Source organism: Gobio gobio (assembly GCF_949357685.1).
Source record: "Gobio gobio genome assembly, chromosome: 23".
Classification (NCBI taxonomy): domain Eukaryota; kingdom Metazoa; phylum Chordata; class Actinopteri; order Cypriniformes; family Gobionidae; genus Gobio; species Gobio gobio.
The window spans coordinates 25,489,480-25,507,478 of NC_137119.1; the positions used below are offsets into that span (position 1 = coordinate 25,489,480).

At 37.7% G+C, this 17,999-nt stretch overlaps 1 protein-coding gene across 1 annotated transcript in view; it reads right to left on the minus strand.

Moving 5' to 3' along the window:
• map3k22 (mitogen-activated protein kinase kinase kinase 22) overlaps window positions 1-17,999 on the minus strand; it is a 129,764-nt gene that overhangs the window by 90,879 nt on the left and 20,886 nt on the right. The window contains exons 3-5 of the mRNA XM_079806601.1: window positions 16,201-16,245; window positions 5,223-5,338; window positions 1,603-1,640 (exon numbers count right to left, since the gene is read on the minus strand). Coding sequence (XP_079662727.1) covers window positions 1,603-1,640; window positions 5,223-5,338; window positions 16,201-16,245 — 199 coding nt within the window. The remainder of the gene's footprint in view (window positions 1-1,602; window positions 1,641-5,222; window positions 5,339-16,200; window positions 16,246-17,999) is intronic.

The window sequence follows — 17,999 nt, forward strand, 5'->3', positions numbered from 1 at the left end:
TGACTTCATATCACAAATTCTGACTTTATAACTCACGATTGTGACTTCATATCATAAATTCTGACTTTATAACTCACGATTGCGACTTCATATCACAAATTCTGACTTTATAACTCACGATTGTGACTTCATATCACAAATTCTGACTTTATAACTCCGATTGTGACTTCATATCACAAATTCTGACTATAACTCGCGATTATGACTTCATATCACAAATTCTGACTTTATAACTCACGATTGTGACTTCATATCACAAATTCTGACTTTATAACTCCGATTGTGACTTCATATCACAAATTCTGACTATAACTCGCGATTATGACTTCATATCACAAATTCTGACTTTATAGCTCACAATTGCAACTATTTCCCGCAATTCGTACTTTATAACTAGCAATTGCAACTCTATATCACACAATACTGACTTTAGAACTCGCAATGGCGACTTTATATCACGCCATTCTGAGAAAAAAAGTCAGAATTGCGAGATGTAAATGCAATTGCGAGAAAAAAAGTCGCAATTACCTTTTTTATTCAGGTTTTATTCAGTTCAGCGGAATTCCAAGCGTCCATAGATATGCAATAAACTTAATCAAAGTAATTGCAAATGAAAATGCTAAATATTACTTATTATTCTAATACAGTACAAATTAGTTTGTTGATAAAATATATAACAACCTTTATATTTTAAGAAAGGTTCCTTTTATGAGATATATTTGGGGGTCCTTGGAATTAAAAACTTTAGTTCTGGAGCAAAAAGATGTGATGCAATAAGCCGACTGGCTATTCTGATTGAAGGCATGATGTCCTTTCCTACAGCTACCCTTTTACTTCTATTGATTTATCTACTAGTGGGCCATCACCTTCTCCTCATACATCTCTGCTTAAAGTCGAGCCAGAACAGAAGAGGGTTAAACAAAGATTTTTTGCCTAGCAGCCAATTAGAGCTGTGAAGCAGCACACCCAACTGCCTGTCACCTCCAATGCAGCAAGTGACGCTGCGCCGACTTCCTGTGACACAACCCACTGAGGCATTTTCACACAGACGGCGGACCGGATCCTCTGGGGAGCTTTAAGACCAAAGTGTGAATTCTCCCAGGATGCATCAGGACTTTGTGGTACTGGTTGACAAGAACGTTAATTCACTTTCTTCCACAGTCATAGATTCTTCCTATGCAGAAACATTGGCTTTATATGAGGGAAAGTACCGTCTCTTTGTGAGTACCTTAGTAAAATGTTAGGTTTGCTAAAGCACATATGGATATACTTTGCAAAGACTCAAGTGTTGGCATTTGGCAGTCTTGAGTTGGGAAAAATGACATGTTCCTTGTGTGGGTGTATGAATGACCTACAGGACATTGAAAATTAATATTGGGTGTGCCATTGAGCTCAAACACTTGGCTTCACCTCCTCTTTCCTCTGCACCAAAGTGTGTGTGAAACACTGCGTCTAAATGTCAAAATACTTTTATAGGAACATTCCGGTTCTTTTGGGCAGCTTGGCATATTTTCTGATCTTCCCCGTGTGGGATAAGATGAGAGGAATGAGATCAGGGAAAGGACGGAGAGCTGCAGAAATAATGAGAATGTTCCGACTCACCGTTTCTCTCGCTCATGCTCCAGCTTCACCCGTAAATCCTGAGAGAAGAAAACAACAAAATGAAATGAATTGATCCTGTGGATCAAATGCACTAATTAATTCAGATAATCTGCTCTTCTGTGCAAACTATAAGTAAAATCAGTCGTACTGTAAACAAGAAAAGAGCATTCAGAAACATCACAGGACATTTATAGTGTATTTATAAAGACCAAGGGCCAAAAGTGACAGCAAATAGACTTGCAACAAAGGGCATGTAAATAAAATGGAGAAAGAAATAGTAACTTGTCAAATGGATTGTAACCTTTTAAGTTTTTCTTATTCGTCTCGCCTAGTTTTTTCCCTCTCCAGAACATAACAGAATATTATTTGTATTAAATCACTAAAATTATATTAAGTATAAAAAAATAAGGCAAAATACATTTACTATATATTAAACCAACAACAACAAAAAAAAAGAACAAACTATTTTCATTATATTTTTTTAATTTCAAAAGTTTAATAGCTTTTTAAACAGCCTATATGTTATACCCTTTAACAAATACAACACGCTAGCCATATATTGCATAAAACGTATTCTCGCATCCAGTCTTGGTCGATTAACTACAAATGCATGTCTGAGTCTGAGTCAACTTTCTATTCAAGAAGCACAAGTGACATTGCATAAATATTACAAATAGCAAGTCCCTGTGTCCTGAGAAACTCTTATGTATCTGAAGTACAACCACATGGCTTTCTTCCTGTCTATCTGTTATCAATGCTGTGAAATCTGTGAAATCTTCACACAGTTCAGTTTATCACCTGAACTGCAGTCACAGGACTGGATATGAAAGCATGTGTGGCATCTGGCATGTATAGAATCTAACAGGATGAGGGTTCACCTCTCAAGTGGGTGGTTAGGGTGAAACTTTGCGTGTGTAATTACCAAATATTTTTCACAAAGCATTTATTAGCTTAGACAGAGGCAGACAGAATGACAAAAAAACTTGAAGACTTATCCACCATATTTTTCAATGCGGAAGTAAGCGGTTTTGTGTGAATGTGTGAGACTTTTGATTCATTAGCCGCTATAGGGAAATAACGAGAAGAATAATAAAGTGCAGTATATAATCAAGACAATACATTCAAATAATATGGCAACTACCAGTTTGCAATATCAAGCAGCATAACAAGCTGTTTTGCACAGCTAAAATTAACTGAAAGCGGATGGCACGAGAATCCAGACGGATTCATTTACAAAAAATAAGGTGGATACTGACCAAGACTAAATCAAAATGTTGAATGTAATACAACACAGCTCTGCTCATAAGTTATGCATTAAGAGCCGGGGGGTGTAAACTTTTTGAATTGAATGATCTGGGTAAATTGTACTTATTTTGTCTTTAGGGAAACATCTTGGGTAGCTTCTGAAGGGCAGTGCTAAATGAAAAAATATGATCTTGAAACAAAATAAGAAATATGCATATAAATCATACAGTCATATTGTTCTGTTTTATGGATTATATCTAAAGATCTGTTATCTAAAACAGCTTATTCAGGACAGTACTAACAAAAATAACATGCAATTTTTATGATCTCTTTAAACTTTTTTAGGGGTATTGTAAACTTATGAGCAGAACTGTAAGTTGTTACACAAAAATAGTGTTACAATAATCCCAAATGTGCAACATGTAACCCAATGGTAACAGCTGAAAAATAAATCATATTACACAATTTGTTCAAACTGAGAAGTTATGGTAATAAATCTTTTATCAGTCAGAAATAATGTGTTTAAAGCAAAATTCTAAGTGTGACCTACATTATAATTGCTTGAAAATCATTTAATAAATATTTCATAAATTCTCAGACCACAAAAGAAAAATGTTGACTTTCAAAACATATTTTATACATCTAACTTGTTTGTTAAAATGTGTCATGTGACTAAAAAACTGTTCAATTGCTAAGACAGAGATGTTGAATATGTCAAATAAGTGTCATAATTCTAGGTCAGCGGTTCCATTAAAAAAAATGTTATTTACTGAATAAAAACATTTACATATTATTCAAAATGCTTTCCGTCATGACTGATAAAATCAGGTACCTTGTCTATTGTATTTCTTTTAGGACTTACAGGAACATTCCCACAATTGAGGATGCTACAAGGAATGGTAAAAGCATGCTAAAAATTATTTAAAACCATACTTTAAAAAAAAAAAAAAAAAAAAAAAAAAACAGACCTGAAGAGAGATGAGAGTGAGGAGAGGAACAAGAGATTTACATTGTAGTCCCCTAGATTAATTCAATGGATATTTTTAATTCATTCAAGAGTACTTTTTCATATTACAAGAGTGAAATAAAAATGAAAAATGCTTAATAAAACTAAGAGAGCTCTCGTCACAGAAGTTGTCATATCTATGTCAGTAATACAGCATGACGGAAAACAACCTAGTCCATAAAAGTGACAGATAATGATTTCAAGCACAACTTCTACTTGTTTGTCATTGTATAAAAACAAACCTGCCCCTGTCTCCCCTACTGTTCTGAAATCAGCACTGCTCTGAATTTCATTGTTTGGTTGAAGCATAAACTGCACTGTCTCCCCTGAGACGACACATTGCCTTACACCGCTGAAGATAATGAACAGTCTGAATACTGTTTACACCGATACTGTTGACATTGTGACGTCATCTCCATAATGAATGCAGCAAGAGAGGCTGAAATAAGAATTCATCTGCAAGTTTATGTGCTTCACGTGCATTTTCATTATGCATGTGCTTTAACCTGTCAAGAGTCCTTGTGAGTTGTTTTTGGGGATGGTTGTTGTTGAGTTACTATAATGATGTTTGGTTATTTGGGAAAGTTCCTTCAGGCATTTTGTGCATATGAGAGAAAAAAAATGAGAGGTTCACATTGTGTGCGAAAGAACAAAAAGAGTGTGTGCGCGTGCAAACCGTTCATGAGTTTTGTCTGACTGGTGTCCGGTGTGAAGCGACAGCACTGTAGTGAGAATTTAGGCAATGAAAGAAAACTACAAGGATACTGGCGTTTTATGCTGTATAGTACATAGGGACCGGATGTTGCATGTTAACAGTAGTGCCTCTCTCAGCTGTGTCCTGTTTAAGACTGTATCTTACAATGCAGCTCTGGCTGGGACTAAATCAGGCCAGGTTGAAGGTTGCATGAGCTATTAAAATTGTTATAGGGTATACATTGTTGTTGTTTTTCTGAATCGCTGCTTTGCAGGTCATTATTATAAAATAAATAAATAAAATCAAAAATGAAACAATGAATAATATTAATGTCACATTTATAATATTTAAAATATTTTATTTATTTAGCTTTGCTAAGTTCAGTATTATAAAATAAATGAAAAATATATATATAAATTTGTATTTTAATTATATATATATATATATATATATATATATATATATATATATATATATATATATATATATATATATATATATATATATATATATATATATATATATATATATATTATTCAAATACAAATTTATTTACTCAGCTTTGCAGCTCTAACATAAAATAAATCGTTCAAACAACCTTGTGACTAGTTGCTTCTGAAAACACAGCTTTGCGCATTCCTAGCTGCTTCTGAGTGATGCATTGTGGGTAATTACCTGTCTGTAGGATGGGGTTCTGCTCTTGGGCTTGTTGGTGTTGTTGCTCTTGAGCTGGTAACAGAACCGTAAAGCTGCCAGGTCCTTCATTATGGAGGTGAGTGCCTCTTCATCATCTGGAACAAACAAAGACAAGTTTATGCTACGCTGTGAGTGGATCTTCAAAAATGCGTCGCTGAAGCAACTGGATGACTGCCAACTAAAAAGTCCTGATGAGAAGAAATTTGAACCACGACGGTTACTTTTTCCATCTATTTTGTTTCTGCAGCATCATCCAACCAGACCAAGACACTTTTTAATGTACATATTTGTGGTTTTTAAAACTCACTGTCAAAAAGCTGGAGGGTGTTGTGAGTGGTTTCCAGGGCGTTACTATGGGTTTCTAACATGTGTCTACACGCGACATGACAAAAGCAAATACAACCCATTATAATCAGTGATGCTGTCTACACTGGATGCGGTGCAACGCGACAAATTCCCGAAAGTAAACAGATGCCCTGTTCTATTTCTGATGTACTTCAAGTGCTCACACTACTTCTGACACGAAAACAGATGGATTTGCAATGGTCGATTTGTCGCATCCTGTTTAGACAGCCTTAAGCTGGTGCGGTGCATGACTGAGTTACACATTAAAGTATCATTTTTAGGGTTTGTTCAAATTGAAAGATTGTGTATTTGCAGTCATCTTCAGTCAGACGCATTTACATTGTGACTGTGCCTCAGATGCAATCACCTATCTGTGTCTGTAAAGGTTAAACAGTTTGGTGAGAATAACAAAGAAACAGCATTTCTCAGAGAAGATTGCAGGGTAGATTGATCACCTGTGAGAGGTCCTAACAGTTTTCTATTGTTTGTAGCCCATTTGTCTTCATGTATAAAGTTCTGTCCCACAAACAGAACTTTTGGTTAAGATTCTTTGAAGGCCGACACGCTAACATCGCTGCTGATGAACTGTGCTACAATACCACCTTCAATAAATCTTCTCCCCACAAGAACTCTTGTCAAGCTCTCGTATTTGAGAAATCTAAATTATTAGCAAGCCACCCAAACAACCGCTCGGCCAAATACAGCAAAATCTAACAAAATCAATTAATATTCACAACACAGCACTAAATAGGATTTAAAAAAAACTGCTGTTTGATAAGATTCACATACATTTCAAAAGACTAGAAAAGCTATTTTACACCATATTCATGAGTTCTAAAAAAAAAAGTTGCAATCATCTATTTTAGAGCAAAGTGCAAATGAGGTGTCTTTCAAACAGTCATCTCAAGCAACTAAGTTTTAAACTACTGTAATAGAATAGTCATGTTTGGATCACTTTCCTATTCATATCTCTCACCTGAATACCACGAAGTCATTCAAAACAGCAGATAGACACTCGATGTTCACACAGTGTGACAGCCCTACACCTACAGTGCAGTATACATTAGGGCCGTTCACACTTGAAATAGTTAACCCTGGGTCATTCTAAAGCCGTGGGTAAATGGAATCCTGATTTATCTAGCTTCATGTTTCACACTTCTCATAATTGAGCCAGGGTTAGCAATTAATAAGCTGACGTTTCATACTGTACATTTGTAAACCCTGGGGGGTTAATGTTCTTATTTGCATATTTGTGGTGTCAGTGTCATTGATTGGCCAAACGTAGCACTTGACCTGTTTATTTAAAGACTCTAGCATTGCGCATCCTCATATTGTAAGCCCCTTTCACTCAGAGATTCTGGAAAATACACTGATAATTTGTCCCGGAATCGTAGGATTTTGGTTAATTCACACTGCCAGTGATTTTCAGGAATCTGAACGTGAGTTCACACACATCCCGTAAAGATCTGGTAAAAAGACTTGGGCATCAGGATGTGACAGGTAATGTATCTTAAGTTTGCTTATGCTCTGAGATTTCGCGAAACCAAGTTTTTGTTTTCCCGATCATAAACTAGCGCATTGTGTACTGTTCCACTAAGCTGTCGAACAATCTCAGTGCCATCACTACGACACACTCCTTACAGCATTGGTCCTGCCTTTTGTTCACACAGGGTGGGTTCAGGGACTGATCCCGGCAATGTTAATAGGGACGATCCCGGGACGTGTTTGCGTTCACACATAAAAGGCACTCTAGCAATTTTATGGCAATTTTCTTGGATCAGCGGTCTGTGTGAAAGGGGCTATGTACTGCCAACTGCTATTAAGCTTTTCCTGAATGCACCCCAGGTAAAAAGCAGTGCAATCCCGCTTCAAAATTAAAAGTGTGAAACATTTCTTAACCCAAGGTTAAAAGCAGGGTTTAGAACAACGATAACCTGGGGTTAAGTGCAGTGTGAAAAGGCCTAAACCAGTCCTATTGTATTTCCTTTTGAGATTCTATCAGGGGTTTTTCCATAGCTGCAGACACAGACACACCCCTGACATATTTCCACAACAGCGCTGGTGTGCTCCTCTTTCTGTAGTGCAGTCCACTGATGTAAACCAACAGCCCACACAGAGAGAGAGAGAGCACACAGGGACAGACACGTGGCCAGACGCAAGAGATCACATTATATTGGCGTTAAAGGTTTGGTCCCATTGATGGGCTTGTTCTGCTCCGATGCATTAAACCCTCGGCATGACAAGCGCAGCGCTAGTGAGAGAGGGAATTTTAATAATGCAACATACACTAAACAAGATAAGCATTACAGCAAGTCTGAGCTTCAAAGAGCCATTCAACTAAAAAAAGCTAAGCACTGAATCAACCAAGAAATTCAGAAAACAATGTGGTTTTGTTTTAACATGCCCTTTGCAAAGCGAAAACTAATAGGCTTTCTTTTCCCCCAACATTTAATTGGAAACTTTTATTACAGTACGTGGGATAAAAGCTTCAGTCCTTTATCAGAGAACACAGGAAGGTTTTTGCAAAGAACGTATCGGAGCAGCTCATGTGTGTCTTGAATTCAAAACCGGATCACATGAAGAACGACTGCGGCAACCTCTGTGCAAGAAAAACACCGGAATATGAACGCTAGCAGCAGCCTGTGCAACATTAAAATAGTCCACAAACTCAGCCATCATTAAAAGGGAAATGGGAGCAATCATGCAAATGAGCGTGTCATACATTAACATATCAAGAGGCCCTAATGGGGCCAATTAAGCGTGTCTTGTAATTACAGCCTGAGTGGAAGGTCATTCACCTCTGCTATCATGGGGAGGAGATAGTGAGAAAGAGAAGAGCTCTTGTTGATCTCAGGGGCCTATGTGCCAATTTATTTGCTCTATTTATCCACAGATCTTAGAAATAAAGCCACTTCTGAGTCGGTTTAAACTTGGTAAGTCTTTTTGGCTTCATCCGACAATATGATGATGAGTAAGTACGGAACATGTCTCAGTTACTTTGAATTAGCATTTACCTGCACCAGTTTTACTCGACAGACATCATGTTATTGTTAATCATACTAATTCATCTTTATATAAAAATAAAAAAAGCAGACTCTTGGGGTGGTGCATTTACAAAATAATATGCTTTTGCAATAATTATCAACAAAAAATCATCAAAAACTAGCTAGTCTAAACTTAAAGGGGTCATAAACTGCATTTTTTTTTATTATTGTATAATGTTCTCTGAGGTCCACTTATAATGTTGTCAAGATTTGTACATCAAAAAACATCCTAATTTAGAAGTAATAAGCTATTTCCTATCTTGTCCTTTACCCTCGGTGGGCAGTGCTAAAGAGGCAATGATGTAGAAGTAGGCATTGATAATCAATAAAAGCTGTTTTTGGACCTACAAGGAAGTTTTGAATTCTGAAACTTACAGGATATTTTTATAGAACAATAACCTCCTATACACTATATTGCCAAACGTTTGGGAAGTCTGCCTTTACATGTACATAAACTTTAATGACATCCCATTCTTAATCCGTAGGGTTTAATATGGAGTTGGATCACCCTTTGCTGCTATAACAGCTTCAACAGCTTCTGGGAAGGCTTTCCACAAGGTTTAGGAATGTGTTTATGGGAATGTTTGACAATTCTTCAAGAAGCGCATTTGTGAGGTCAAGCACTGATGTTGAACGAGAAGGTCTGGCTCTCAATCTCCGCTCGAATTCATCCCAAAGGTGTTCTATCGGGTTGAGGTCAGGACTCTGTGCAGACCAGTCAAGTTCCTCCACACCAAACTCGCTCATCCCTGTCTCATGGACCTTGCTTTGTGCACTGGTGCGAAGTCATGTTGAAACAGGAAGGGGCCATCCCCAAACTGTTCCCACAAAGTTGGGAGTATGAAATTGTCCAAAATTTCTTGGTATGCTAAAGCATTAAGAGTTCCTTACTCTGGAATTAAGGGGCCAAACCCAACCCCTGAAAAACAACCCCCACACCATAATCCCCCTTCCACCAAACTTTACAATTGGCACAATGCAGTCAGGGAAGTACCGTTCTCCTGGCAACCGTCAAACCCAGACTCGTCCATCGGATTGCCAGACAGAGAAGCGTGATTGGTCACTCCAGAGAACATGGCCACTCGGCCATGGAAACCCATTCCATGAAGCTCTCTACGCACTGTTCTTGAGCTAATCTGAAGGCCACACAAAGTTTGGAGGGCTGTAGCTATTGACTTTGCAGAAAGTTGGCGACTTCAGCGCACCGTGCGCCTCAGCATGCGCTGACCCCGCACTGTGATTTTACATGGCCTACCACTTTGTGGCTGAGTTGCTGTTGTTCCCAATTGCTTCCACTTTGTTATAATACCACTAACAGTTGACTGTGGAATATTTAGTAGTGAGTAAACTTATTGCACAGGTGGCAATCATGGTACCACACTTGAATTCACTGAGCTCCTGATAGAGACCCATTCTTTCCCAAATGATTGTAGAAGCAGTCTGCATGCCTAGGTGCTTGATTTTATTTACTCACCCTCAAGTCATCCTAGATGTAGAAGACATTCTTCTTTCAGACGAATAAAATCGCTTTGCTTCAGAAGGCCTTTATTAATCCCCTGGAGCCGTGTGGAGCAGTTATATGATGGATAGATGCACTTTTATGGACTAGTCAATGCCATTATAATGCTTGGACTTAGCCAGGACTTTTTTAATATAACTCTGATTGTATTCGTCTGAAAGAAGAATGTCATATACACCTAGGACGATTTGAGGGTGAGTAAATCATGGGCTAATTTTCATTTTTGGGTGAAATAACCCAGTTTAAATGGTCCTTTTTTTGTCATTTTGGAGCAGTTTATTTTTACTGCATGAAGAACAGAACTCTGAACATTCAATAATATATTTTATTCTGCAATTATATGACCGTTTTTATTTCTGCCTAAACTCTTCCATTAAACAAGCTAACAACATTATTACAGACTGGTGCTGAACCCAGAAGGGTGGGTCATGTGCAGCAAAGGACGGTGGTGTATTTGAAGGGGTTTTATTGCATCCCAGGGGAGGCAGAAGGGCATTGTGGGGCAGTGGAGTGCTGGGCGAGGCAGTGGCGACACTGCTGAGGCAGATGGAGTCTGGGGTGATCTTTGATTCTGACACCAGCGCAAGTCTCACTCTGCAGCTGTTCTTCCACAGTGGCATCCACCATTAAACAAGGTTCACAAAGGGTTCACAACATGCACACTATCTTTTCCCACTTGGCCTCATTTCGGTTTTAATATTGGTAGATTTGCCACACTGTAGTGCTTGATCTACTGCAAAACAACCTCAGAAAAAAACTTTTTTCAGAATCTATTGATCTGAAAGCACTTAGGGGAAATTCACTAAACACTTTTGTATACAATAACATCTTATCCACTAAACACCCACAAACCCAGTTTAAACAGGGGCTACCCTAGTGATTTTTTTACATTTATGCCAAGTATACTACAAATACATTTACATATTTATAATTAATGTAAATACCCTGCAAATACTTTTGCTATACTAAATTGGTATACTTAAAGTCCGCTAAAATGGAACAACACATTTGATTGTGCTAAAGTGGAGCTATTGCAAGTATACTTTAGGTTCACTTTAAATATCTTGCATTTAAAGATTAATATTATACAGTGATCATACTATCCTTACTAATAGTGCTATTAAAACACATTTTAGGCTTAATATCAAGCAATGTGCATTGTGCAATAAAGAAGTACTCTACATAAAGTTTAATTATAATATTTATATCAGCAAGTCTCAAGCGATATATCAGTAAATAATGTTAATGAATTTCTAGTATACTTAGTATGAAATAAATGTATTTTAAATACATTTTGGTATAGGTTTTTTTTTCACTAGGGTAAAAACACTCAAACAGATATTTTAAATTTAATTAGGGCTGCAAATAACCTAAATTGAAATTATTATAAAGATAAAAATTATAATTTCTGTATACAGGTAAAATTGTATTCTACATCCTGACCAATGTTTCCTTCAAATAATGTGCAAAAATACTTAAAGGGGCTATATGCCTTTTTCTGAAATTTTAACTCGCGACTGACACCTGTGGCCAAAAAACAGAACTGCTCTCATTTTCTGCTCGCTCTCGCAGTGGTGGTGACGTCACATCCGCAGACAGCGCGGGAAAAGACGACCCGCCAGAAAATAGGAAAAATAGGATACAGGCTTATAGGTGCACCCACTGTGAGCGGACAAGGTGTCAGTATGCTCATCAGGAGATGTTTGAGTCATAAATGGTAAAATAAAAAGGCTATTGTTACGTTTATTTTGGGGAAAAAGTTGCATATAGCCCCTTTAAGGACTGTTAAAATTAGAGTACAAGCTCAAGTGGAAATACAACTAGAAATGTTACCGTTCTCAGAACCGTTCGGCTCGATGGTGGAAAAGCGGCTAATGTGTGCAAATTAATGGCACTTAATTCATTCTTAGTGAATTTGCCCCATAATCATCTCACAATTTAACCTAAAGAGCCTCTGTTGCAGCTCTACTGACCCCTGTTAGTCATGGCAGAGTGCCACATTCAACTTTCTGCCCGCAGAGCACCTGCAGAAGTGGCTTCAGTCCATATCTGCCATGCATTTCACGCTCAGGTTATTCATGCGTAAATGTCAAAGCCTGAGCTGTGTATTACACAACGGCATGCTCACTTCATTCAGTACACGGAAGAATGTTAAGCTAGTTTTCTGCCTTTGCTCAATCACAACTGTGGTAAGAAAGAAAAAGATGACCAGTATGTGTGATGAGGATGTCTCTCAAAAGATTGTGGGCACTCTTTTGCATGTGGACTATTCTTAGAGTATGATGCAAGTCGCTTAAAATGCAAGCATAAACAGAGTGGCGTTGAGCTACAGTAACATTTGCAGTTATGTTATGGTCTATTATTAATCACTGAGCAAGTATTTTATAATTTAATAGAACCAATATAACAAGAATGCAGAACACCTCCAACTGCTGCAAGCTTCAGATCTAGTGAGTCTGCCATCTGCCCTGTGCAGGAGGGAACTAACACAGTGGTGACATTATCAGTTTCATGCAATACTTTGCAAAATACAGAATAGAATTGCATCTAATTGAATAGAATGGAACTAAATAAAACTGAATGGAACAGAATAAAATCAAATGTAACCAAATAGAATAGAATAGAATAGGCTTTTTATAACCCCGAATAACAATCCTCAGTTAACTTGTTTCAGAAATTCAGACTATCCATACTCCATCCTATGTAGTAACTATTTAGGTTTTGAAATTTCATACTGTATTAGGGATGTGTGCAATGACTAATTTCATTAACGACGTTTAAATGGAAAATTTGCTACCGACTAGTCAAATTAGGTTAGATCCATGCAATGCGCTTGCCTTGAATTATGTTCACTTCCTTGTATATTAAACTTAAGAATTCACTTAAGCAACATTAGTCATTATAGACATATTTATTCAAATCAGCTGAATCAATAGGCAGCGCAGGACCAAAAAGTTAAGACCTAATAGACCTTATTTCACAACAGCGCCATAAAAAAAAAAAAAGTGAATGAAAATAAAACACTCAGCGATAGACATAGACTCTTCAATGGGTTGTACTGTATTTTAATGTGTATTTTGCTGATGAAACATTGCAAAAATATCTTTCCAGGAACGTTCTGCTGACAAAAAACTCCAGACAACATGAGCTGTGGGAAATTATACACGGTAAAAAAAATTCAGGTCTCCAATTGAAAATTTTCTAGTGACCGATCACATCTAAATTTTTCAGTTGGCCAAATTGAATTTCTGTGAATTGATGCAATTTAATTCACAGAAATTTCAATTTGGCCAACTAAAAAAATTAGATGTGATCGGTCACTAGAAAATGTTCAATTGGAGACCTGAATTTTTTTAGCATGTATCTGCTACGAATGCGACCGTGTTCCCCTCCGTCTAATATGCTGTATATAGGTAGTTTGCATGATAAAAGTAACCTTAAAGTTAAGCTATGCCTCTAGTTTTAATCATTTAAATAGGAGTTTGAAGTTTGGGCAAAAACTTCTGGCAGTGTTGTGTTTTCGTGCATTTTATTAATTTTTTTCACAGCGCAATGCACTGTGAACTAGTGTTAGACCGATATATCGGCCGGCCGATATATCGGGCCGATATTTGCGATTTTTACATGTATCGGCATCGGCCGATACAAGGCTGCTGTTCGCCGATATTTTCTCCCGGCATCATTTATAGACAGGCGTCCACAGGCAGCTCTGTGTTGCTGGAGACGCTGCAGTTCATACACTGCCCCCTCCCCCCACTAGCAGTGCTAGAATCTTCTCTTCAAGAAAACGATAAGTTTTTAACTTTCAAAGCATCTTCTAACTGCTTGACTTAGTTGAAATATTGCCATACACTTTGAAAGTGGAAACAAGTTGCTCTATATGTGCTTGCAACTATAGCTAAGCAAGTTTGTGCGTCCAAATGGAAAACGCAAATGCTGAATGCCTCGTCTATGAAACTGCTTGCCATTGCATTTAGGAAGCTGCAAATAGCTGAGTTGTAGGCTATTCGTATGCAAACGGTAGCTGTTACGAACACTGGTCATAGGATTAAGTAATGCTGACGTACCGTGGTAGTTGTGGGAGTTTTATTCAGCGACCACCTGGCTGAGGTTTAGACGCATGGTGTGTGTGTCTCTCCAGTGTTTCCCACACATAGACTAAGTCGCGGTGGTGCGCCACAGAATCAACACCGGCCGTCACATACTGCGTTTTTTGGCGGCTGCCAAAGCTAATTTTCATCCTGCTAAAGCCTTATTGGATCGGTGAGTGATGAGACTGTAGCGCTTCTAACAGGTTGCGAGAGCGCGCCCCTCCTCCGGCCGCTCTCATTGTCTTCAAACTGTCTTGCTCTCCCTCCCTCACACATATTAATCAAAATCAATTGAGAATTGACACGATGGTAAAAGGTCGGAAGACCAAAGTTTCACTCGGAGAATTGGAAGAATTTTTCCTGAATTACCGCTGGTGTTGCTCTACAAGAGATTAAGTTAAGTGCACCTAAGCATTAAATTACTAGGTTGTAAATAGTTTTAAAATTTAGTATAGTGCAGTCAGTGTACACTTTATTATGCTGCTTGATTGTTGCTACTGTGTGCAATATTGTAATTATTTTATTTAAAACTTTTTTTACTTGTTCTACCTCACCTGTTTTTACTATTTGTTAAATATAGTTTTTTTAGTTCAATAAATGTTCCTTTTTTAAATTTTAAATATTATCATCATGATCATTGTGTCATTTTTATGATGTAAATTGTGGGAGCAAAAGCAGTATCGGCTCCAAATATCGGCTCAAGAAAATCGGCAGCCCGTATCGGTCATCGGCTAAGGCAGATGAAAAAAAATCGGTATCGGCACTAAAAAATCCATATCGGTTGATCCCTACTGTGAACAATGCACTGTGGCTTTAATTCAGCGTGAGCAGCGTAGCACAAATAGACTCGATCGCGGCACTGCCGCTTCAGCTCCTGTGACGCGCTGCCGCGCCGCCTCTGCGTCTGGTGTGAATGCTCTAATCTGTTAACATGGACACCGATAAAAATACGCTCTGCTAACATGTGCAGTGTGAAACCGGACTAAGTCCCACAAATACTGATGAATACACAAATTTAAAACCACAGATGCTAAAGTCAGCTATTTACGGAAATGCATACCTCACCCACTTCAAGATCTCTCTACCAAAACTTCCAATGAACACCAACAGGAAGTATTACACCTCCAACAGAAAATATAAACATCATCTAAACTCACAATCAAATATTCAACTATTTTACTGATCTGCCTGCATTGGCACCACATGAGAACTTTACTGTAAAAATGATGTTCCCACTGTAAAGCTGCTTTGAAACAATATGTATTGTAAAAAGCACTATATAAACAAAGGTGACTTGACAATCATTTGTTTTTATGAATACTGACAGGCTTTAATGTAATGTTACTTCATCTGTCTTTGACATCGTGAATCAAAAACTCCACATGTGGAAAAGGTTTCTCAGGGCTGTTGCATGATTGTGTGTTTGTACTGTGCTGTTGGCAGGACGAGCTGGAAGAAGCCACTGACGTGACAGAGAGGGGATTTCCCCAGCGCTACAAAACACGTCACCACTAAAGCATTCAGGAAGATTAGAACAACAAATCACCATATTTGTGCATTATGGTAATGATAATGAGATTCTCTTTCACAGTACAGGAATGACAATTGACGGTGAAATGTATTTAAATGTAACGAAAAAACATCCAAAAAATAGGCTTCATTTTCTTTGTGTAAATATAATTTCTTAATTTTTCACTTTTCATTTTGAAGTAAAATCACCTCGTACCACTGTGCCCTATTGATGCGTTAATGTTCAACAAGAGAAAAATGCAGATGATGTAACAGTTTCATAGGCGTGTTTGTGTTTGCTTTTTCCTCTCCTAACTGTGCCACCATCTCATTATTGTGGCCTTTGTAAACAAGGACACTGCATACTTCGCACTGACATTGACGCCTGTTTGGAAGTCTCGGATTTCAGTAGTACTTATTAGCTAGTATAAGATTAAACAAATACAAACCTTGCGAGTTCTTGTGCTGTCCAGGTCCATTTTGGAGACCGCCATCTGTCGAAATACAAAATCAAAGAGTTACAAAATGACTGGAGTACATTCGAATTAAACACACAGTCACAATCTGACAGTTTGTAAGAAATGTATAATCACAAAGATGTGTTTATAGGTTGTTCAAGTTGTTATCAAATGTGATTTTCGATGACAAGCATGCAATCAGATGTCTTGAATTGTATTATTTGAAGAGTGGAACTTCATGTCTGAATCAATGTAATCATCAATATTAAATGACACCACAGCCAGTGTTGTCATACAACAACAATAATAAGATGCAACATTTTCCTCAGGATTAAGTTGCGCTTTTCTTTGTTCTCGAAATGTGGCATGCATTGAAAGCGCTCTGGCATGTTGCAAAGTTGCGTACCTAAGCGACATAATCAACTTTGATGTAATTTTCAGCACTCAGGTCAGTATGAACCTGTCAATGGCTTTGATTGTGCAGTGCAGTTTAATGTACTCATTAATTTCTCAGACAAAATCGCAATTTTTAAAGGTGTAAATCAGAGATGGAAACTCGAGTCTGCGACTTGGACTCGAGTCGCACTTAAGTCGCAACTTGACTTGGATTCGCTAACAACTGACCTTAGACTTGACTTGGACTTGAAGACTGAGACTTGTGGAAAAATTGCAAGTTTTTCCAATTACGTTCTCTATTTACTACCCCACATGACAGCACGAAACGCCACCTTTTACTATTAATTCATTCACAAATATGTGCTGCTGCATTGAATATCACAAAACATTTCTAAACACACCAAGCCAGCGAGCGTGTGATGCTTCTGAAGGCAAGCAAATTCATCACCCATTAGAAAACTGCTGTTAAATAAATTAAAAGCAACAGATAGTAACAAAATAGTCAAGCCTTACCTTACAAAACTGTGTCATTTAATTTGAAAAGCAATCAATCAATCCAAAGGGAAGCTGCGGTGTTGCACAGCAGCAGAGGCTTGCTTGCGGTCCATTTTAAAGAAGTACACATTTCCATGTCCTTTTCATGTTTTCCCCCAAAGTAGGCTATTTGCTAACATATGCATATAATCCAGATTTACCAAGTTAATTTGCATCTGGATTGCACGAACACTTTCATACACAATTTATGACCCTGTCCAACACATGGAAATGTTCTTCTTTGTGTCGTTTACTGTAACGCTTGTCTATACATATAGTGGTTCTAAATTATTTAAGTTCAATACACTGCTAATTATAACAACTAGGTGAAAAAAAATATTGCTAAAAATAGAACAAAGACTTGACTTGGACCCTAAAGACTTGAGACTTGACTTGGACCGCAGGGTCTTGTGAACATGTCTGGTGTAAATCATATTACTTATTTTCCTTTACCATAATAATACAATTAAATAAACACATGGGAGAATCTGTAATAATTTCACTACGATGGTTAGAGCAGATGTTGCTAGGTTTACCTTTTTTGTGTAATGCCCTAGCTTTTAAAAAGAAAAACAGGCAATTTATGTAGAAATATTCTTTTGATGTTTATACACTGATGTTTAATGCCTGTGAGAACTGCTGCGTTTTAACACAACAGAGCTTTAAAAACAAATGATCCCAAGACGGGCCAAGTTACGAATATGTTTAAACATGTTTCTGTAACTGCATCTCTTTTTTTGCTATGCTCAGAGGAACTGTTTACAGGAAGTGTGTACGCTATGAGGGGGAAGAAGACCAGGAGAGAGAGAGAGAGAGAGAGAGAGAGAGAGAGAGAGAGAGAGAGAGAGAGAGAGAGAGGA